At 41.0% G+C, this 23,503-nt stretch overlaps 1 protein-coding gene across 2 annotated transcripts; it reads left to right on the top strand.

The window, feature by feature from the left end:
* The first annotated feature begins 7,384 nt into the window (after positions 1-7,384).
* Positions 7,385-23,489, top strand: NUDT4 (nudix hydrolase 4). Of its 2 annotated transcripts, none has more exons than XM_082665051.1 (5): positions 7,385-7,622; positions 17,468-17,578; positions 18,369-18,413; positions 20,300-20,387; positions 20,681-23,489. In XM_082665051.1, the coding sequence occupies exons 1-5, from the start codon at positions 7,524-7,526 to the stop codon at positions 20,881-20,883; spliced, it is 546 nt and encodes a 181-aa protein (XP_082521177.1). In that variant the 5' UTR covers positions 7,385-7,523; the 3' UTR covers positions 20,884-23,489. The 2 variants fall into 2 exon arrangements, with proteins under 2 accessions (XP_082521177.1, XP_082521178.1); XM_082665052.1 differs by having other exon boundaries at positions 20,303-20,387.
* Positions 23,490-23,503: the final 14 nt, after the last annotated feature.

Consider the following 23,503-nt stretch of genomic DNA (forward strand, 5'->3'; position numbering starts at 1 on the left):
TCTTAAATATAGAAAAAAACTACACTGTGTGTGACTTAAATAAGTGAATATTTATCCTAACATTTCCAAACTCTGTCAAATAAGGTAGAACAATACTTTTTTTTTGATGACTAGATACATAAAGGTTCAGTCTGAAAAATTCATCAATAGAAAATGCATCTGCATATGGATGTTTGCCTTTTAAACTAATGTGACTTTTATAGAAAACTGGAATACAGAGGACTCTTGGAGAACATAAACCTGAAATAGAAGACATCTTCTATACACAACACTTTAATGTATTACTAATTTTCTTTTCAAAGATGAAAGGAAAAGTGATAATGAAAGCTACTTTCATTAGCGATGGGGAGAGTCTGTGTGCGCCTGCATGTGTGTATGCACATGTGTGTTATTGTTGAAGAGCAGTTTCCAAGAGCCTTCAACTAGCCTCTGAATGTGGTTATAATTTGGCACTTGACCACGTTGAATTAAATGCTCTACTCTATACTGCTATACTACTTTGTACTGTTTCATGTTTCCTGGAAAGACTGCAAGTATCTTTGAAACTGGAGGGAAGGGGGCAGGCACAACCTTTGAAAAAATGACATAGCCTGAGGACATGACATAAACTGATTAGAACCAAATGGGTCCAAGATGGCAGACAAGTCAACTTCCACTAGACCTTGAGCCTCATTATACGCTCACTGTAACACATTAGCAGGCTAAATGACATACCCACAGGCACCATGACAGTTCCAAGGCCGACCATAAAGGTCAAAAAGTGGGCAGTGGCCCAATTCCTGGAAATCCCTCCCCTTCCTGAAATAGCTAGAATACTCCTCCAACTCATTAGCCTATGAAATTACCCACCCCTATAAAAACTGACAACCCCATACCCTGGTGCCTTTCTCACCTTCTGAGATGGCTCACACTCTGTCTGTGGAGTGTGTTTCTCTCTAAATAAATCCACTTCTTACCTATCACTTTGTCTCTCACTGAATTCTTTCTGCAATGAGACATCAAGAACCTGAGTTTCATTAAGTCCTAAAACCAGGTGTGTGATCTCAGTTGGAAGACTGTGGGTTTTGGCCGGGTTTGAGTCCCAGCCGCATGGGTTCAAGTCCCAATCTGAGGTGCATGACTTCATCTTCAGGTTAAGAACTCTGGCTTCTATATCTTTTGTATCCTCCACGGTGCCTGCCACAATGTCTGTATTGAATTTAAAGAAATAAATTCATCCAGTGTTCCATGAGAACCAGTCCTACTAACCATCCAGTCTTTGAAATAAATTATTCTCATTCTCTGAACTATAAAACCAAATGTTATTATTATTTTGTGGAACATCTTGACTCTACAATAATCTGCATTTGTATACGGTTTCAAGATGATGATGACGACGATGACAATGATGATGATGATGATGATAAATAATCACTTTTCTGTGGTCACTCCCTGAAGATTTCAAAGCCTCAATTTGTAAATGTAATGGCGGTAGTAAGAAAGTAACAGAAAGCAGGGAGTCCATCATCCTTGAATCTTTTGTAAGTTGTCCATAGGGTATGGAGAGACCCCTTAGGAAGGAGAGTTGGAGTAATCACATAGTTATCTGGGAGCTCAGACACATTAACTCATACTGATATATAACTGTTACTGGGAAACTTCTTGTCTTACCCAAATCTAAAATTAATTCCTTTTCACGTGACAGGTATTTACTAAAACTGCCTTCGTTGTGTTCTATCTGTTCCTCTTTCCTGGTTCTAGACAATTTCCGTCCCTACATCTGGATTCTGATTTACAAGCTTATGACCAACCCATGACTGTAATCTCTTATTACTGAACCCCACATCTGGGTTATTGACAGTGTCACCTGATTCCAACTTTGACTCTAGCTTCCTAACAAAAGATTCAGACTTCTGTTGCTCTTGTCCGGGATTTTTAGGTGGGTCCATTTCAGGTAGTGGTTCTTAATCCTATTGAGGGGTTCCCTGAAAAATGTATGAAAGCTGTGAACTCATCCCCTATAAAAAAGATATATATGTACACAAACACACACAGATCTGCGTATAATTTCAAGAGATTCATGATCCTTTAGAGGCTCCTTTTGAGGGACATCTACTGGTAGGTTAACCTATTGTATAAAAAAAAAAAAAAACTGCATCTGTTTTAGTCATTACAAACAGATGCAATTAACCTTTGCTGGAGTCTGAGAAAAGCTAGTGCTTGTCTTTATCACTCCCAAGATTTTCCTCCTAAAAAAATCACCAAAGTAATATATGTACATTGTAGAAATGTTGGAAAGTGAGGAAAAGCATAAATAAGAATTTTCAAGTCACTCACAATCCCAGCACTAAAGATACCCAATTGTCAATATTTTAGTGTACTAATTTCCAGTCTTTTTTAATTCATATTTGTTAGACTTTCACAACATCCTTCCTTCAAATTCTCCTTCACTTTTATATAAGAACCTGTTGTGCATTCAAAGACTTAGTTCAATCTTCAGGCGTATAAGAAACTTCCAGGTTGCCTAGGACTTGTCCCAGGCCTGCAAACTTTTGAGCTCCCAGTTATCTTTACCTAAACAAAACATGGTCTCTAGCTGAAGGTTAGGTGTCCATCAGAGATTGCTGTTGTGTCTTCTGGTTATTAGCTCTGCCATCAATGTTTGTCACTATGATGATAATTATAGTTCTGGAATCCTGAGTTCAACTCTTATCTCCACTGCCACCTTCTAATTTTGTGAACTGGATAAATTACTTAACTCATCTGTGCTTCAATATTCTCATCTGTAAGATGGGAATGATGATGGAGAATAAATGAGTACGTGAAAAGTATGTAGAGCAGACTATTACCCAGGAAGCACTCGATAGATGCTAGCTATCACTGTTATCATTTATATATTGTTGTTGTTTCCATTCCTCCATGATGTTTTCTGCGTTGTTTGTTCTACTGTCACTGTTGATTGAAGAGGTAAAGACTCTCCTTTTTAAACATGATCACAGCCCCCAAAAGTAACAATAGTTGCTTAATATAAAATATTCGATGTTCATATTCCCTAATTGTCTTCCAAATGTCTTTTGTTGTTTGTTTGAATCTAGAGCAAAACAAGGTCTATACATTGCAACTGATTAACATGCATTCTCTTATGAGCAAACATTCTTTTTTTAGCCTTTATCCCCAAATAAAAATGCAGAATTTGTTTTTGTTTATGTAGCAAAAAACAACCTTCTTCGAATGAAGCAGAAGTTCAAAATGCTGTCCTGGAGGAGTCGGTGAAAATGTCAAGTCATTGCCTTTACTGAGGAGATAAGCACTTGGCATATACCTTTCTCTGAATGATAAAGAACGAAAGGAGGAAGTGTGCTTCCCGGTAAACATTTTTATTAGCCACAGAGAACTGAATACAAACATGATGCTAGTGAAACAAAGTGCCCTACAGTAAACAGAAATTGAGGAAATAGAAAATGGATTGTAAATCTGGAAACCATTTCTCTATTTCAGTGAAAGAGAAGATTATAAATGGCCAAACCAAATAGTCTGCTTTTAAAGTTTCCCAACGCTGGTTGGATTGATGAACCCTTCTTAGGATTTTTAATCCTAAAGCTTGAATCTAATTTAAAGTTTTTGAATTTTCAAACTTTGCTCACTCCATTCTAGTCTGTGCCTTTGGTAAAAGAAAAAAAAATCACTTGAGGTGATATAAAATTAATCAAGAGTTCCACTTTCATGTCTCATTGTTAAGACTGTCTCTTACAGATTCTACCTTAAACAAAGCCCCTTTTTCATTTTAAAATGGAAAGAAACCCCAGAATACAACACACACAAAATAGTAATTACCACGTAATAGAAGAAGCAGGATAAGCACACAGTAATACAGTGCAGGAGTTAAGAATGTGGGCTGCAAAGAGAGAATGCTGTCCTCTGTTTCTTTGCCTGTAAAATGAGGACAATAAATAGAAGCTGCTTCATAGAGCTGCTGCTGGGATCACCCATGAGATCATGAGAAGCACCCAGCACTGGCTAACACTCTGTAAAGGCTGGTTATTATTATGATGAGAAAGACACAGGAAGGGATCTTTTGTCACAACTGGTTTTATCAGGAGAGGAGCTTACTTCATGGTAACAGTGTGAGTCAGTTACCAGAGAAGGCAGCAAGCTCGCTGCACACATCCCTGTCACACCGCCCGAAGACACTCGACTACTATTAACAATACATTGTTAAAAGAACCCAGATAAAAGAATTATCCTACACAGGCAGTGTTAAACCGTTTCCCTCTCTGGTGTTCTAAACATTTGAAAATAGTACAAGAAATGGCTCTGTGTATAGTAAGTTCTAGGTAAGACAATACTGTGGTAAGTGAACTAAACAGAAATTAACCTGAAATTGGACTCTGATCCCCAAGGGAACCTGCCGGTGCAACCCAGTCCTTACTGGCCCTGAGGAGGAAAAACAACCTTGCTTCCATCTCCACTGTGATCTGACTAGATATGATCTAAGCTTTGAACAGTGCATTTCAGATCATGCATAATACACATTAGACAACACTAAGCAGGGAGCTTCAGGCTGGGGTGTGCACCCTAATAATGAGGAACTGACACAGGAAAATGAAGACCTAACATTTGTAAATTCAGCCTTTCACTATTCTCTCATTTCAGTCACACAAGTTTCCTTTTCTGTTAGGTCCCCTCAAATAATTGCAATAATATAGTAAGTTAATCACTTAACAAAAAGGGGAGGGGGTAGTTATTCATAGTATCAAAACATTCTTCATTTTAAATGATTTGTTGCATAATTCCTTTTAAATAGACCTTCCCTCACAGTGTGAGAATCCGCAGCCCTCCCCAAGCACCTGGCCCTCTCCATTACTCCTCTACTCCTTGAGAAAAGGAGGGAGAAAGAGATCTGCAATGAAAATTTCCTCGTTAATAACAATCTTATGTTTCTTTAAATGCTTTCTAGTTTTAAAGGATTTTCAGAGCCACTGTGATATCATAGTTAAGCTTTGTACAAGGTGGTATAAATCATATTATACCCACTTCAGAGGTGAGAAAAGCTACATATAGTAATTGAGTATATGTGAGACCTGAACTCAAGATCTTTTCAACCAAGCCCTATGGTCTGGAGCTGGAAGCAAGTGGCCCTGTTCTCCTGCTCACTAGTTTTGTGCTGCTGCCTTTCCTGCCTTTGGTGAGTTGGTTCCAGGCATCTCCTCAGTCCTCCCCAGTTAATTCTGAATTCGTGCTTCGGCTCATGTAATTACTAAAATGGGAAGGACTTGAGTGAACCAACATTCAGTCAATCAGCATTTAGTGAACGCCAACTAGGAGCCAGAACTTTGACGAGTTTTAAGCAAAGAGAAACGTAATCTTCCTTGTCACTTAAAAAGACTACAGTGAGACTATCACTTTATCAATTTGAGCCAATTATCTAAAAATAGTATTTGCATATTAGCTGTACTGGGGTCCCTAGCTAGCTGTGCTCTATCCCTGTTTGCAACTCTGGAAATAAACTTCAAGTGGTTTCTTTAAGAAAGCTAAGGCTTAGAAAATGTCTCTGCACAGACTTGATAAGGTTTCCAATTGTACCTTGGTAAAAATCTCATTTTTTAAATCACTTATTCAACATTAAGTCATTGTACAAACTTGCACCTGATGCAAGAAGATGAGTTAGACACAACAGTTCTTAACCTAAAGGAGGTCAGAGCCTAGAAAAAGAAGACCAATGCCCACTTTGAGCTCTCCAAGGGCCCCCAGGCTCTGAACAGTCAGCCCCCACAGTTCCCTGGGCCAGAGATGGAACCCACCTCCCCACACCCGTGGTGCAGGCACACTGGCCTTTTTCTTTCATTTCTACAAACTCTCCTCACTCCCTCCCCCTCTGGACTTTGCGTAAGTCCCAGTTCTCCCAGCCTTAAAACTGCACCAGGCTCCCAGTCTACTTAGCTCCTCCTTCAACCTCAGCTCCTGCCCTGCTGCCTTCTCTGACTTGCAGAACTGGTCAAATCTCTCCATTAAACCCTCTACCACCTGAGACCTTGTCACATTTGTAGTTTTACATGTACTTGTGTGATTGACTGTCTGCTCTCAGGTGCCTACGTTCCTGGCACGGCAGGGGCTGGTTTTAGATGCCAGCGCCTGGCACTCAGTAGGCCCTCCAGGAATGAAGACTGAACTGTCAAGTGGGGCTGGACCCAAGCGGCCCGGGCTCTGTGGGCAGGACAGGATGGAGGGGGTGAGGGGCTCCCCTGAGCTTCCTTACCACCTTCCTTAACACTAAGACAGGCCTCCTGGCTCCCATCTTGGCGCTTGCCTGAAAACGTAAGAGTTGTTTGTCCCAAGTCCCCGAGAGACTGTACGCCCCTAGAGAGCAGACATTCCACTCTATTTAGCGTTGTGCCCCCAGCACCTGGCTGTGCCTGTTAACTCAGCACGAGATACACTTAGGAGATATTAGCCATTGCCGGCATTAATGAATGCATTCTGGAGGGTGGGACAAAGTGAGAGACGTTATCCAGGGCTTCAAACAAACGTTTAAGCTTGAGTTGACTCTTGAGGGAATATAAGCGACGCTACCCCCAACTAAAGACTGAAAAACAAAAAGGAAATCTGCCTTCTCCCTTCCCCTGCAAAACAAAAACAGTAAAACCTCTTAATCAACGTCTTCACCTCTCCAGGTCTCCACTGTCTTCTGTCCCCGCACTTGACGGGCGCTCTCTGGACGTGTACACAGTCACTGCGGAGACTGCCATCGCGGCGACGCCGCCAGGCATTTTCTGACCAGGGAGCGACTTTTCTGAGGAGGTATGTGGTTAGACCCCCTCTCACGGAGAGGCTATTTAAGACCCTCACGGGGAAAATAACGGGATTTATAAACAGGGAGGTAAGGGTCTTTGCTTCCGTCCCTTCGCTGGCATTTTGGATCCCGGTCCTCCCACGCCGAGTTGGAGCTCTAGCCCTACGACCCCGCCGAAATCGAGCAGCCTGAAGGCCGAAGCCCCGTCCCCGCCGCCCCTCCCCCACCTCATCGGTCTCGGCACGCAGGCGCGGAGGCGCGCGCAGGGCGGCGCGCCTGGCGGCGCGCCTGGGGGCGGGGCGTGCGCGGTCCCCTTAAATACGGCGGAGGGGGCGGTGCGAAGCTGCCGCGGCGCTGCTGCCCAGTCGGCGCCAGTTCTTGTCGCTGTCTCCTCGTGGCGCGATCCTCGAGCCTCGCTCTTTCTCCGGCGGCGGCTGCGGCGGTGGCGGCGGCTGCAGCAGCAGGAGAGAGCGGAGGCGAGCGGGCGGCGGGCTCCATGGAGAGCGGCGGACGCCCGGGAAGAGGCGGCGCTTCCTCCCCGGCACCCGGGCTCCAGTGACCGGCGCTCGCGCCCTGCACCGCGTCGGAACGGCCGCCAGCTCCGGGACTGACCCGGCCTCGCTGCCCTTCGCCGCGCCGCCGCCTCGCCTTCTTGCTCCCCGACTCGCCCTCGCCCCCACTCCCCGGCCGGGTGGCGGCGGCCAGGCCCCCGCGGCGGCGGCCGGAGCAGCAGCGGCAGCAAGAGCCCGCCTCTATGATGAAGTTCAAGCCCAACCAGACGCGGACCTATGACCGCGAGGGCTTCAAGAAGCGGGCTGCGTGCCTGTGCTTCCGGAGCGAGCAGGAGGACGAGGTGAGGGCGGTCGGCGCGCTCGGTGCCCTCCTCGGGGGCGCCGGGCCGGGGTTGGGGTGGGTGTTCGGGCTGGCCGGAGTAGGAGGGTCCTTGCCCTTGCCCTTCCCTTTCTGCATCCCCTTCCCAGCCGACCCTCCGTCTGGCCCCAGGGCTGGAAGGGATTAGCCCACTCCCTCCTTCTCTCCCGCCCTCCCTCCCTCCTTCCTTCCTTTCTCTGGGTTGATTGTGGAAACAAAGGGGCTCGCCCAGCCCTATGCTCTCCCACTGGGTCGTGGTTAGGACAGGAGGCCGAGACGCCTCCTGGCACCCGAAAAGGTCCCGGGCCGTCTAGGTCCCGCCTAGGGGGAGTTACCACTTTAACCTGCGAACTGAGCGTGGAGCGAGATAAAACCTTGAGTTGTAACAGAGAGGGTAGCAATGGCGTGAGTGTTGCAGCCCAAGCCCTTCTGCCTCTGTTACATTTTCCTCCCGTTACAGCAGTTTGCGGTTTCAGATAAATGTAGGCATGATTATGGAATATCCAGTCCCCGTGCTTTAAAATAAAAACTCATTCGATCTAGTTTTGTCATTTCCACTTTCAAGTGGATCCTTTAACTTCCAAGCACTTGGCATATTTATACTTGATTTTTTTTTTTTAAACAAGGCCTACTCTTGGAAAGTTTTCTGGCTATAGAATGATGGGTAGTGAAAAATGTGGAGTCACACCAGAAGGGAGAGAAGATGGACTAGAGTTGGGCAAAGTTGCCATTTTCAGACAGTAATCTCTAGCTCTCTGCATATTTATCAGAGCTGCTTTGCTATGTTTGGCTTGACGTCTGGAGAGAAGCAGTCTTTTTCTAAAAGGAAGCAGCAGTCAGTCTTCTGTAATTCACCCATCAGCATTGGGTTGATAGTGAGGCCGTTGAGGTTTTCCTGGAGAACAGTTTTTATTTATTTGTTACATTTATTTAATTTAAAAATGGTTCACTGCTTTAAATTTCCATAGAGCAATAATAGTCGATTGGTAGCCGATGAAAATCTTTCAGCATTGCCACTTCTAAAATGGTTAGACAGGGAAAGCATTAACATTCTGAGTTCTACTTCCATAACCAATTATGTCCAATAAAATTACAGGCTAAAGCTGGAGACGGGAATTTAATGGCTTCCTTATTGCCAGTCCCTGTAGTTAGGGTGAGTATGACATAGCGTACTCTCAGTGGCTTAGTTGTTCTTACTATGCTAACAAAGATCAAAGTGCCTCAGAATGGTGCTCTTCAAACTCTTGTCTTGCCTTTATTTTTTGAAAAGAAACCAAGCCCTTTAGTGCTGATCCGGTGCTCAGTTGGGGGTCTCTAAGTGGTTAAACTTAAATTCCAGAAGAGTTTTCAAGGGAAATTGGTGTCTTTGAACTGGGCCTATTTAGGAGAGCCAGAAAGTAGAGAGGGAAAGGTTTTTAGCATTTACAAAGTCAACAAGCTTTAAGTGCATTCTGTTAAAAAGATTAGAAGGTCCTTGAGGGAAGGACCATGTTAGGACAAAGCAAACTTTGAATATAAAATAATACAGTAGCCAGAAGTGATCAAGATAGGTCAAGAATCTTACCTGATTGGCTCCCTATTGTGTAATTATTTTCTTAGTTGGGTGCTTACTAGGTGCTGGGCACTGCCTGAAGACCTTTAAGTTTGTTACATTTAATCCTCTTAGTGCAGGTTTATAGGTGAGGAGACAGTTGCAGAGCATAAGTACTTTGCCCAAAATGACGTAATTAGGAAGTGGTAGAGTCAGAATTCAGCATCGGGTCCTTACTCCTGATGCTGGGCTCTTAACACAGGGCTCAGTCCCTAGCGACTGGGCACACGGAGATTTGCTTGAATGAGTGAGATTTTGTGAGGCTGAGCTTGGAAGACTTTGCGAAAGTAGTGACTTTGAAGTCTTGCCATAACGTGAACTTGGAATTCAGGCTTTGTAAAAACAAAAGTTCCCAGGGGAAGATATGGGAAATGGGAGGAAATTGAAATGATCTGTATTGTGTGAATGGTAAAGCAAAGTCTGAGGAGAGCTTCAGAAGTTAACCTTAGCAAATAAATGAGTTGTTTTTGTGCTTTGAAATTGTTTCTACTGTAATAAATGCTAAATTCCTAGCCTCTGGTCGACTCAAGAGACCAGTGCCATTATAAAATGAAGTAAAGAGCAAGATTTGGAGAATTTAGTAGATAAGTTCATTGCATAAAACTTTGACAACCTGGAGGTTGTGAGACCAAGTGAATCGGTTTGTTAGAGAATATGCTCTTTAATGTCTGGTTTAGATCTTCAAGATGTTCATTTCTGTAGTTGTGTTTATAGAATGTAAGTTGAAATAAAATAGTAATTGCCGTTGGACCCTCAAAAGCTATGCAGTATTCTAGTCTGGCTGTCTGTACTGAAGGGGGTCTCAGTAGACCTTACTTTAGAATAGGTTATTGTAGGAAGGAAAGATGTTCTAACAGCAGGAGTCTTTATTCTTTTGGGTGTGGTTTTATGTACTTTCCCATTGTATCTCTTTCTGCCCTGTGAGCTAAATAATAAGCATTAGCATTTGTATAGGAAGAAATTAGGCAGCAGAAGTAACTTGTCTCGAGGTCACAGAAGCTGGCAGATCATTTTGAGCTCCTTTATTTCTAAATCTCATATTCACTTGATCCTCTCTCCAGCTAGTTATTTCTGTGGGGAACCACCCTTACTTTTGACAGTTGGGCTTCCAGTCAAGGCAACAAGTAAGTGTTCCATAGAGTAGCTGGGATACTCTGCTTGTGCAGTGAAAGTGGACAATACATTCACAAAAGGTAACCCGAAATGGATTCCATTGAACATATTTGCAGATATGATAGTTGGAACAGGGATGCAAAGATGAAAAGTGTCACCTGGTAAGGAACATGCTGTACAGCAGGAGGTTAGACAAATAACTGATAAAAAGGAAATAAAATAAGGTTAAAAGTACCATCAGGTACTCCAGGGTTAAGATTCAACGTAAGTCATTTGGAGTTGGATTTCAGTGAGTGGGAAAGGAAGAACCAAGCCTCACAAACAGTAAGACTTGGGGCTGTGGTCTAGTTAAGCTGCAGCTTAGGATAGCATAGAACAAATAATGGCTGAAAAACAATGAGCACCTTAAATGTAAGGTTAAGGAGTTGCTAGGCAAGAAAGGAACTCTTACTTTTGGACAAGGAATATTTTGATTTTAGATGTATTCAAGTTTGAGAATGATCTGGCAGCAAAATAGGCTAGAATTCTAAAGAGAGAAATAGAAATGACTTGATCCTGGATGGAATCCAGGCACAGTTGCAAGTGGGAAACATAGACAAAGAGTCTTAAGAACTTCCATTTGGACTTTTTGTTCCAATTAACTTTTTTTTTTTTTTTTTTTTTTTTTGTGGTACGCGGGCCTCTCACTGTTGTGGCCTCTCCCGTTGTGGAGCACAGGCTCCGGACGCGCAGGCTCAGTGGCCATGGCTCACGGGCCCAGCCGCTCCGCAGCATGTGGGATCTTCCCGGACCAGGGCACGAACCCGTGTCCCCTGCATCGGCAGGCGGACTCTCAACCACTGCGCCACCATGGAAGCCCCCAATTAATTTTTAAGCTCCCTGAGCCAGGGGCTGCATTCTACAGATAGTAGAATCTCAATGCAGAATGTATGTTTCCAAAATGTCTGCATTCTACAAAATCATGCACTAAAACTAAGACTTGCTGGGAAGAGTAGAGTCTCAAAGCCTACGGAACTCTAAAACCAGAGCTCTCATAAACAAAAACTAATATTAATACTTCTCCCTACTAGTATTTTAACCCCTAGGATCAACAATCCTTTTCAGACATATATTCTGGGACTCTTACTTCCTCAGAGATTTAAGTCCTTGAAGATGCTTCAAATGGAAACCACTTTCATCAGAATTCACTATCCAAAGGTAGCCTTTTCTAAATCCAGGAAAATGTCACCAGCCCTCTTCATCCGTGCCAGCAGCTCTCCCAGACCTAGAGAAGGGCTACTTCGCCTACTCAGCCAGCCACTTCCTTCAAGGGAAGGCACTTCTGTACGATTCACCTCTGGTTTTATTCTTGTGATTTTGGTTTAGCGCCAAGGCATTCTCTGCTTTTGTAAAAGTTTACCTCAGCACTTCAGAACATTAACATGCTAGGAGAAAAAGTCATGGTCAACCCAACTTACCATTATCTACCAATCCATATAATCTAATTTGGGTTAAACACATTTTCAACACAATGCACTGTTATTTCTGATCTTCTTATAGCACTCTGCCTCTATAGCCCAAAAAAGTAGTACTAGTTTGCTTAGTAATAGCAGTTGGTAGTGGTTAGTGGATATAATAACTATTTTTGTAACTTACTATCTTTTAAAATGTGTATGTGTGTAGTAGGTGTTCCTAATATGCTGCGGGCCTAATTTTGGCTAAATGCCTATGAAACAGTTAAGTACGGTAGAGCTCGTTTTAACCATTCATGCTATCCTTATTCATGATAATGTGGGAAGAAAGAACAACAACCCCAAAACAGCTTCTAAATAGCTACAATTCACAAAATAAAATTCTTCATTCTTAGATTTAGGCATCACTTGAGGGGTTCTCTGGATAGCTTTGTTTTTTCTAGGAAAGAAGCGGTAGTTTGTAGTGACTAGTTGTTCGCCGCAGGGGGCCATGACCCAGAGCGGTTCTAAGGGTAAAAGCTGAAACACGAAGGTCAATTTGGGGCCCCTTGGTGTAGGGAACTAACAATCCCATGTACCTCCAGCCTCTGAGGGCATGACTGCATTATATAGACATTGAACAGCGTTTTCTAGTTTACACGCTTTTACGCATCCCCAGTGAGGAGGACTTGGGCAATATAGGGTATAGAATCTATATTATAGGTTATTCCAATTCACAGACAAAGCTTTGTCCAGCAAGACTCAGGACTGGTTCCAAGTGGACCACTATCACTATACTGTTGCTACTAAAAGTGAAGAATACTTCTGTTCCAAATCTTAAAACATTAGGTATCTAAGAAAAAGACAAATGTGAGAAATGACTTCTCAACAATGCCAGGTGAATAGTGTTTTATTCTGATAAATTGCCCAGTACATGAAGAGGGATAAGGTCTGATAGTGCAGTAGGAGGAATGCTGATATGAAGGTGGTCAGGTTGAATCAGGGGAAGAAGTGTCTTCACTTTTCACCACTCTAATGCCATTGGCTTTGGGGTTTGAGTGTGATTCAAGTCCAGCACTGCAACTTGGTGGGTGGACTAGCCTCCTTTTTATAAATCTTTCCTTTGGTCTCAGCTTTGGCTTATCTGGAAGGTTAAAATGTCTACTTTCATCTTTGTCATCTTGTCACTAATGTGACAGACTGTCAACTTGTTGGGTGCATAAAATCTTATATGCCTAGAAAAGTAGTTGAAACGGAATTTAAAACCTGTGAATGACCATGTATGGATCTGTCAGCTGTTGATGTATCCTCTTACTGGATACATTTTGTAACCTATCTTTTGTTACTTCAGTAATACCGTTCTTTTTTTTTTTTAAAGCATTGGTCATTTCCTTAATAAATAATGGTAATATATAAGTATAAATATATTCATATCCATATATATGTTTAGTGGCAAATATCAGTAGACTTACTTCATAGCAACTGCTCTGTACCCTCATCCCTTTTGTCTTTTACACCTTATCCCCACTCCCTTCACTCTCTCTCACTTCCTTACAGTGTAGATTGTTTTAACCTCCAGCAAATTTCACCACTTTCTCTCAGATTTTGCATCACAGACGTCTAAGAGGCAACCTGGGATTTTTGGAGCCTGTAAAATTATGGATCCTTTTTGGAAGTCTGAGGGAAGAAAGAAGTTTGTAAAAGTTAATGCAACCATAGAATTTAAAATTGTGATAAGCATTATTTTGAGACAAAGTATAGATGGAAGTGGATAGTCTGAGAACCCTTTTCTCTAGAAGTTTTTGTTTGTTTTTAGTAACACCATTCTTAGAGCATTAGTTAGCATTGCTAAAGCTACATTATAGATCTACTACATTGGGGATGTTATAGAATGTTTAGATGGCTTTGCAGGGGGTGAGAGGGAGATATTGCATAATAATGCTTTGTGATATGGTTCTATAGGTTTTGATTCTTCCAATGTGTAGAAGGGGTTTTAATTGTCCTTGTTTCTGCTTATGGTGTTCAGATTTGTTTCTTCTACCCTGGCAGACCTCTGCCATAATTCTGTTTATTCTTGTCTATGGAATATATCCCTCAGTTCTTGCTCTTTTTTTTTTTTTTTTTTTCTGTACGCGGGCCTCTCACTGTTGTGGCCTCTCGCGTTGTGGAGCACAGGCTCCGGACGCGCAGGCTCAGCGGCCATGGCTCACGGGCCCAGCCGCTCCGCGGCATGTGGGATCTTCCCTGACCAGGGCACGAACCCGTGTCCCTTGCATCGGCAGGTGGACTCTCAACTGCTGTGCCACCAGGGAAGCCCTCTTGCTCTTTATTAATCACCATCCTCCTTCCCCCCCCCACCCCCCATGTAGCCTTGACCTCATTTGAACTCCAAATAAAGTACTCAGGATGAGTAGGCAAGTACTTAATAACATACTGGTTTCCAAATCTGTACCATCACCAAAGGCTCGTTATCAGATCTCTTAAGTTAGTTGTTTAGATGCTGATCATCTAAACATTTAGTTGGTATACCTTAGGTATTACTCATTTTAAATTGACCATTTTTTTAAAAGATACATTTGAAGTTAATGGGTTAATCAAATTTAATCACTTTGGAATGTCAAGAGACTCTTGCAGCATCATAAGTTCTTGATTTCAGCTAAATCATTTGGAAGAAAAGCTTAGTCATATGATAGTGATATCCTGTAGATAAAGATTTGGTTTTAAATCGGAAGCTTAAGTGTTAGTTCAAAAACAGGCACAGACTGTACTAATTGTTTTTCAACATTATTAACCTTATGTAATTTAGTTCTTAAAGACTGTCTTGGTCAAATAGGAACATAATAGTCATTGACCTAGATATATGACACTGAATTTCATTTTTTCAGAACTCAAACATTATAAATATTGATGGTTTTGAAACTCCCTATTTACTAAATGAAGATGTACTTTTCTGGTGGCTAGCCACCTGCACTGTCCTGTTCCATTGTGAAGGTAATCAAGGAGGTTGCTTAGAGAGCATAGCATTGTGTAGTAAGAATTTTGTTTGGATAATAGAAACCAGATTATCCCTAACTCACACCTAGTAACCAGGAAAAGAGGCTTCCAACTCTGTGGTCAGGACTGATGGTTACCATTTACTTCTCCCTTGAGGTAAGATATAACACTTTGGTGCCTTAAACATTTTTGTTTTAACTTAAAAACTTACATTCATTTGCCAGTCTTGATAATAGGGTCAGAGTCTTTGAATACCGTAGATTCTTGGCAAGTCTCGTTTTTGAATAAAATACAAAGGTGAAATCTGATTTGCAGTTCGCTTTGTACAGAGTAGAATTTTAACTTTCTGGATTTTTAAAATTTCCTTCTTGTAGTCTTTTTTTAGTATCTCATCCATACTTAATTTGATAGCAATTTTTTAAAATTTATTTTTTTATTATTTATTTTTGGCTGTGTTGGGTCTTCGTTGCTGCATGCGGGCTTTCTCTAGTTTCAGCAAGCAAGGGCTACTCTGCATGCTGTGTGCGGGCTTCTCGTTGTGGTAGCTTCTCTTGCGGAGCATGGGCTCTAGGTGTGCAGGCTTCAGTAGTTGCAGCACATGGGCTCAGTGGTTGTGGCTCGTGGGCTCAGAAGTTGAGGCTCGTGGGCTTCAGTAGTTGTGGCACACGGGCTCAGTAGTTGTTGCTCACAGACTTAGTTGCTCCGCAGCATGTAGGACCTTCCCAAACCAGGGCTCGAACCCGTGTCCCCTGCATTGGCAGGCAGATTCTTAACCACTGCGTCACTAGGGAAGTCCTTGATAGCAATTTTTAATAACACATTTTTAATGAATCTTTGCAGACCCATTTTTGGTAATTCCTTCTTGCTGTCATTTATCATTAACTGTCAGTAATTATAAAAACAAGTACAACTGGCAAAATTTGGGAAGCAAGCTTATCTTTTTTTTTTTTAATTTATTTATTTTTTGCTGGGTTGGGTCTTTGTTGTGCTCAGGCTTTCTCTAGTTGTGGAGAGCAGAAGTTACTCTTTGTTGCTGTGTGCTGGCTTCTCATTGCAGTGGCTTCTCTTGTTGCAGAGCACGGGCTCTAGGCGCACGGGCTTCAGTAGCTGTGGCTTGCGGGCCCAGTAGTTATGGCTCGCGGCCTCTAGAGCGCAGGCTCAGTATTTGTGGCACACGGGCTTAGTTGCTCCGCGGTATGTGGGATCTTCCTGTACTGGGATCAAACCTGTGTCCCTTGCATTGGCAAGTGGATTCTTAACCACTGTGCAACCAGGGACATCCCAACAAGCTTGTCTTGATAGGCTAATTCAACTCAGTTGGTGGGAAAGCAGAAGAGCTAGTAATGGCCAACAGTGAGTATTTAGTCTAGGATCTAAGGTATTTAATACTAACACTCAACAGTCTTGAAAGGATAGTTACTTCTTTTTACAGAGGACGACACTGGTACCCATCACCATGTGCATCAAGAAATGAAACACATCTTGTTTATGATCAGTAGAGTTATAAACATCTTCAAGTTGAAACCTGTGCTTTCTAGTTCTTGCTAGATTTGTTTACTCTGGCTCTTTAGTTTCTAATTTTGATACATAAGCCCTATTTGCTAATACTTAAGAAAGCTTAAATTTAAGGCTGTCTTACATTTTACTTTACCAAAATTGCTATATTTGGACTTGGTGGTTCCCTCAGTGTCAGCCATTAGTACTTTAGCTAAGGCTTTGTCAACTGTTGGGTTAATTTACAGTGCTTTCTCTGGACTTGCCACTGTTCTGCCAGTTATATACTTGGAGGAGTGATGCTGGTAGGAGCAGTAGAGTCCTATCCAGATCGAGAATGAGAGAAACGGAGCTCAGATCACTGGAGCATTAGTTGATCCACTGCTCTGTGGTGATGGTGTGTCCATAGGCAAAGGTGTGCTGCTTTTTTCAAGTTGAGGGGGATTGTGCACCTGGACAGGTGTTCCCTCATCTTCCAACCCTGTTTTAGAGGTTTGGGGGAAAGGTGTGGGACTTGCTAAACTACTACTGTCAGCCTGGAACTTTCCATTTGGGGAAGGTTGAGTTCTGGCAACTTACTCAAGTAGGTGAATTCTGGGCTGGCTGTGAACTCCTGAGGGCCATCCGTTCCTCTGGCAGTAGGGAGGAAGCTGGGCAGACAGCTGGCACAGTGTCAGAAAACCAGAACCTGCATTGGGGATCAAGCTTTGCCCTCAGTTGATTGATTTCTGGTGAGAATTCTTTGCGTTTACTTGAAGGCAATATACTAAGGTAATTTTGCAGACATTTTTGTTCAAGTTGGTCAAGATGTTACCTTCATGAACATTATTTGGTTATTTATCATAGCCTTTCTCCACCCCCCCAACTTCGGTGAATTCTAACCTAACCTGGCACACAAATTTTCACTTATAGGATGAATATATATTTCCTGTTTCAGATACCATTAAAAAGTGAACTAATAGGATACTACTCTGTGATAATATAGTGTTTGTTTTTGTTTGTTTGTTTTTAAGTGTGTGCACATTTCAATCTTAATGCTGTTCTTGACCCAGATTTGCAGAGTTTCCTGTAAAGGCCAACAGTGTTTTAGGCTTTGTGGGTCATACCGTTTCTGTTGCAATTGCCCAATTCTGCTGTTGTAGCATGGGGAAATGAATGTGAATGTGCTTCTGGGGCTGGGGTTTACAATTATGGTCGATCTTGCAGGTGCTGTTGGTGAGCAGCAGTCGGTACCCAGATCAATGGATTGTCCCAGGAGGAGGAATGGAGCCCGAGGAGGAGCCTGGCGGTGCTGCCGTGAGGGAGGTTTATGAAGAGGTAAGATGAAGAGTAGCACGTTCTGGGTGAGATTCACAAACAAGGCACTTTGCTGCGTACACCGGGGAGAAGGCAAGAAGACAGGCAGATCCCACAGGTGCTGTTTGGTTGTCTAATTCAACATTTTAAAGCATGTGACTACAGCTAGTGCTTTGCTAAGCAGATTTTTTTTTCTACCTGGTAAAAATAGACAGTAAGTCTGATAGGTGATCAACATATAACATTATGGCCTTGCCCCAGAGCAAGGTTTGTATTAACTGAGCAAAATTGCACAGAGACATTCCTCATATGCTACAATTCCTTTTCAAATGAATAAAAAAGCCAGTTGCTTTTATTTTACTGGCTTATTCTTAAAGTTCAGTAAAATAAGGGCACACACGTGCACAGAAGCACACTTGGCCTGCCTGTCTTCTCACACCTGATGAGAGATAGAACTTGCTGTTACCCAGGGGCAAAACAGCATAGATCAAGTGCCATAAAAACTTGAACAGCATTTAGGGCATAAATGAGAAGTGAATGGTAAGGCTCTCATTGGGTGTTGGTGCATAATTGGAAAGGTTTCCTAGAGACGGGTCTTAAGGGATGAGCATCCTCTAGGAGACAGCATGTGCCAGTTTGTTATTTTGCAGTATGGGTTTGAATGGGGCACACACTGAAGTTCCAGTGTCACAGTACTAGGTAAAAGGAACAGGACTGTGCAGTGGAAGTGTAACACATAGAAAGAAAATAACTTGCATATAAATTTTGTTATGTAGAGGTAAAAATTTTACATTTCATCTTTTTTTAATAGGCTGGAGTCAAAGGAAAATTGGGCAGACTCCTGGGCATATTTGAGGTGAGTTACAAAAGTAATCCTCATCTTGCTGATGATAGAATTAATGATTTCTTCCTTCCTAACAGGCCAGCAGCCTGAACCAGACATTTCCTACTTCTGGCAGCAGCCTGAACTAGACATTCCTCTAAAACTATCAGTAGGCAAGCAAGTCATAAGGATTAGGAGGGAGGGAAGTAAAAGCTGCTTAACTTTCGTATACCATTAATTTTATACAGCATTATTACAGTGGTAATTTGTTTTATATGACAATACAGTGGGGCTGATATAGACAGACTTACCTCTTGGTTCACTGTATACAGTTTAGGTATAGACTTTTTAGGAGGTGATATCCTCAGTATCACCTAAGGGCTTACGTTTCTCATGGATACTGTCTTGAAATGTACCCTTTGCCTTCAGCATGTAACATTGGGTGATATACATAATGACATGGTATCCTGAAAGGTATCCTGAAAGGTATCATGGTATCCTGAAAGGACACCATGAGGATGCAGAACTCAGATACACAGACTAGATACTAGAAGCGTAGAATTTTCTTGTATAATTTGTTATGACTGAAGTCAGAATGGAATTTGTGGAGAGGAAATTTGGAAGTGACAGGTATTCTGTGGAAGGTGGGGAGAAATGAGGTCAGGTCATGAGACCCAAGCTGTTCTCAAATATATTTTCATCCAAAATTCAGACCTAGATACATAGTATATCAGACACATTGTGACCTTTTTTTCCCCCAAGATTAAGTGTTAGTTTAGTCCTGCTGGTAGGACTATGTAAATACAGTCCTTACAGATTTTAAGTCTTTTACAGGGATTCAGAAAAAATTCTGATTGTACAGCACTTGATAGAATTGATGACTTCCAGAATACAGTAATTGTTAAGAATAAAGTTCTTAAGATACTATTCAAAATTTTGCAGAATTCAGCACTTGCTTTAGCCAGTTAAATAGCACCATCTCCTGGTTAAACTGGAAAACATATTGCGAGTTTTCTTTCATTCTCGAAGACATAAGACACTGAATGAGTGGATTGCTCAGGTGATTTGTGGTAGAAAAAAAATAGGGTAAAAAAAAAAAAAATAGGGCAATTATCTAAAGTCTTAGACTATAGCAAACAAGGCTAACTTTAGTCAAGATGAAGATGAGCCCCTTCATCTTAAGGCCAACTTGGGTTTAATTTTGAACCTAGAGGCAAGGCTAGGCAGCAGTTTTAATATGGTTAAAAATTGAGTTTGGGCATATAGGACTAAAATATCAATGTAACATTCCAGAAATGGACTATCCTAGGTATTATTCTCAACCATTGCTGCGCATAGTTCACCTGGAAGCTTTTAAATACTTAGGCCTCCTCTCAGACTCACTGAATCAGTGTCTCTTAAAAAAAATTTTCATCCTGGGTGATGAAGTAGATGGTCAAGGTTGAGAAGCCCTGGTCTAGGTTAATAGGGCTGTGCTCTGTATGCATCTTGTGACCCTCTAAGAGGCATGTTCTAAAGGAACTGGGGCTATTTGCTCTTCTACAGAGGTCCTAAAGGAAGCAGTTTCCATAGTCACAAAAGACTGTTGGGATTAGCCCACAGGAATAGGACCTAGGATAAAGATGACAGGAATGCAGTTCTTTTAATATAGATTCCATTCCAATCTTAAGATTTTCTTCATGAAAATTGTCTAATGGACAGAAATCAAAGTGCTAAAAGTTTAGTATTGGGAGCTAATTTCACCATTTTAAATATTTTGTCTCATATAAACTCACTTTTAGGCTGGGTTATGTGACTGAGTATACTTGCCTATATTGGCAAATAGACTATGCTAATGTATGCCACACTGAATTTTTCACACGAAAATGTGTATATGGCTAGGTCTTGTAGATTAAAATGCTTTTCTTTTTATATTCAAGCAGAACCAAGACCGAAAGCACAGAACATATGTTTATGTTCTTACTGTCACTGAAATATTAGAAGACTGGGAAGATTCTGTTAATATAGGTAAATTCCCTTTCCTTTTGCTATCTGAATTCTCTTAATTCAAATACTACATATGTGTATTCAGTTTTCATCTTAAATTATTTTGGGTTACTTTTTAGAGAAGATCAATATACATCTCCAAATTTGAATTATCTTAAAATTGTTCCCCAATATATTGTTGTCTAAGCCATTCCCAAAAACATAGTCATTATTTGTGGAGACAGTTGAGGGGGCATTGTTAATAGTGTATAGCTTTTTAAAATTGACCTCATTATTTTTTATTTTTAGTAACCAATTTCATACTGTTTTTTTAGGAAGAAAGAGAGAGTGGTTCAAAGTAGAAGATGCCATCAAAGTTCTCCAGTGTCATAAGCCTGTACATGCCGAGTACCTGGAAAAACTAAAGCTGGGTTGTTCTCCAACCAATGGAAATTCCACAGTCCCTTCCCTTCCAGATAGTAACACCCTGTTTGTAACTGCTGCACAGACCTCTGGGCTGCCATCTAGTGTAAGATAGAGAGAATTGGAAGGACCTCTTCCACCACGTGCAGTCTCGTGGGCAGAGGCTTTATTATCCTTGGCAAACATCTGAATGACGCTTGCAAACTGTCTGAATTTGCCATGCAGGATTTTCAAACAATCTGCATGTTTTTCAGATGCTTTCAAATCTTCTTTAAAAAAAAAAATAGTGTAAAATATTTTAATAAGCCAAAGCCATGTGGAATTTTTTTTAGATGCCTTAACTGTGCCCCCAGCCCACCAACCTTATTATTTTGGTTGGCATTTTCACAGCATTTTTTTTTTCAGTTTTTTGTCCATTTGATGTCAGTCTGTGGTTTTTGTCAGATCAGCTTATTCGTGGGTATATTTTTCCCCTAAATTGTTTTCTCATTCACAGTATTAACATATTCAACAAATCCATCTGTTGTGGTAATTTACGACAGTAATTCTTGATATTAAAGCAGTCCATCAACCCAAAAACTTGTTTCATAGGATCACAATTTTGATTCATAGATTCCAGATTTGGACTATTTCTATATGGCCCTATTTTCGGGAATTTGTCAACTCATTTGTCTCAATTTTCACAACCGCTGTTATGTCCCTAACTACCTGATATGGCCAATTCCCTTAAAACTCAATAGTTCTTTAACACAAAGTTTAACTCTGTAGAGCTGGTGATTGTTAGGGCAGGTACAGTAAGCAAAATGCATGTAGTACATAACATCACGAAAACTGTATTCATGGAATTTGAGTTAGCATGCTCCATTGCCAATCCCCTTCATCCATAATCTCTCCTTACACAGAATACATGAGAACCACATTTCCCTCAATGTAAATTGCTTTTAAAAACATATTTCCAGTTTTTTAATTTAGTGACATCTCTTTAGTTAAACTTGCTGGTTACCACCTTAAATGCCAGTCAGTGCTGACTGCATCACAATTGAGTGAAATGGCCTCTTGTTCAGCTGTTACAGACCTAGATTGTTAAGGCACCTTAGAACATCTCATCTTTTACAGCTGGTTAGTAGGTACTATTTATCATATAACTAAATATTGGGGCACTGGAACATACCTGAATTAAGAATTACTTTGTCTTACACTTGTCTTTATATTCACTTAAATCCAAGAATCCCATCTAAAACACATAAATACCTTGTCTGAAACACCTATACTTCCCTGACCAAGTCAGAAATGAGGTGGGGCAAGTGAAAGATGATTCCATATGTAGACATTCGTTAGCTTCTTGTAAATAATTGTAACTGGTGGAATATAAAGTAGAAAATAAGCATAGTTATACATTTGTTCTATAAATTGTTAACCTTTAAAAATATAATTGCTGCTAAAATGCTGTTACACTTAAGGAAAATTGGTGCCACTGTTTTGAAAATGAGATCTTGTGCCATAAATGCAGCTGAACTAAATATAAATATTAGTTCACAAATTAATGCTGTCAAAGGAATGAGTGAAGTAGAAAAACTTTTAACCAGTGCTATTTCATTCTAAATTATGTAGTGTGATCAAACGTGATCATCCAGAATTTTTATATTTTTCTTTGTACAGAGGTTATGTATTCTGGGTGTTTTTTTAAAAGGAAACATTTTAAATCCCACAGATTGACACTTTGTATCAATCTTCAATGGACTAAGGGTTTTTTCCTCAGTGATCTCTGAAGTTTCTTTAAATTATATACTTAACACAGCAGAGAAACTGGATTGTTTTTGTATATAAGACTGTGTACACCTGAAATGTTGTCAGAAGTACTGGGAGTGGGAGGGAGGGCTGGGTATCTTGTATATGATATTAGAAGTAATAATGCATGAACTTATTTTATAAACCCTTGGACTATGTATTTGACATGTAAAATATGTACAGTATTAATGTCAGCCATTTCTTAAAAGTGAGCCTATAAATATTGTTGTATAATTTTCTTTGGTCAGAAACATTTGGACTAAGTAGTGCCACTGGGTCAGGTTTTCTTCAGTGCCATTTAGCAAACCACCTGTCTTTACTATGCAACTAGCAAAAATTTGTATAATGCACCAGAATATTTCAGTCGTCACACTTTAAATTTCACATGAAGGGTTCTTCACTATTCTTTTGGAACCCAGCCTAGCAAAATTAGAGGAAAGGCGCTAAGGAGATTTATTTCTGTTAAGAGAAAAAAGCCTACATTTGCAGACTCAACAGTTGAATCTACTATAAATAACAAATACTGTCTACTATCTCAACTCTTAAAAGTTTACAGTGTTGGGACTGTCATTTGTGCTTTCTGTGGGGTAGTTGGATAAAATTGGGCAGCTAAAATTTTCAGTTCCGTGTGGCTCCTAAATTTTAAAAAGTTTGTAAGTTGATTCGCAGACACAAAGTAGCAGCTATCTTGCATGTGTGTTGTTGGGTTTTTGTTTGTTCGTTTGTTTGTTTGTAAACCGGTGAAATTTTCCAACCAGGCACATGCCATTCAATTTTCTGTTGATCATACAGTTGTATAAAGCAGCAAAACTGAAGGGGGAATGATTGTTGTATACACTTTAAATTGCTTTGCATGGTCTCATTTGAGATAATTGGTGTAAGAATCTTGACTTTTTTTATATTTGGAAACATCAAATAAAAAATGGGAATGAATTTTTTTTTTAACA

This window comes from Grampus griseus, assembly GCF_964374135.1.
Source record: "Grampus griseus genome assembly, chromosome: 11".
Classification (NCBI taxonomy): domain Eukaryota; kingdom Metazoa; phylum Chordata; class Mammalia; order Artiodactyla; family Delphinidae; genus Grampus; species Grampus griseus.

Bases quoted from the DNA above. Each gene is read 5' to 3' on its own strand.
- NUDT4 (XM_082665051.1), top strand. From the start codon at position 7,524: ATGATGAAGTTCAAGCCCAACCAGACGCGGACCTATGACCGCGAGGGC. The intron at 17,579-18,368 runs GTAAGATGAAGA...TTTTTTTAATAG, and splicing joins TGAGGGAGGTTTATGAAGAG to GCTGGAGTCAAAGGAAAATT. The intron at 20,388-20,680 runs GTAAATTCCCTT...CTGTTTTTTTAG, and splicing joins GGAAGATTCTGTTAATATAG to GAAGAAAGAGAGAGTGGTTC.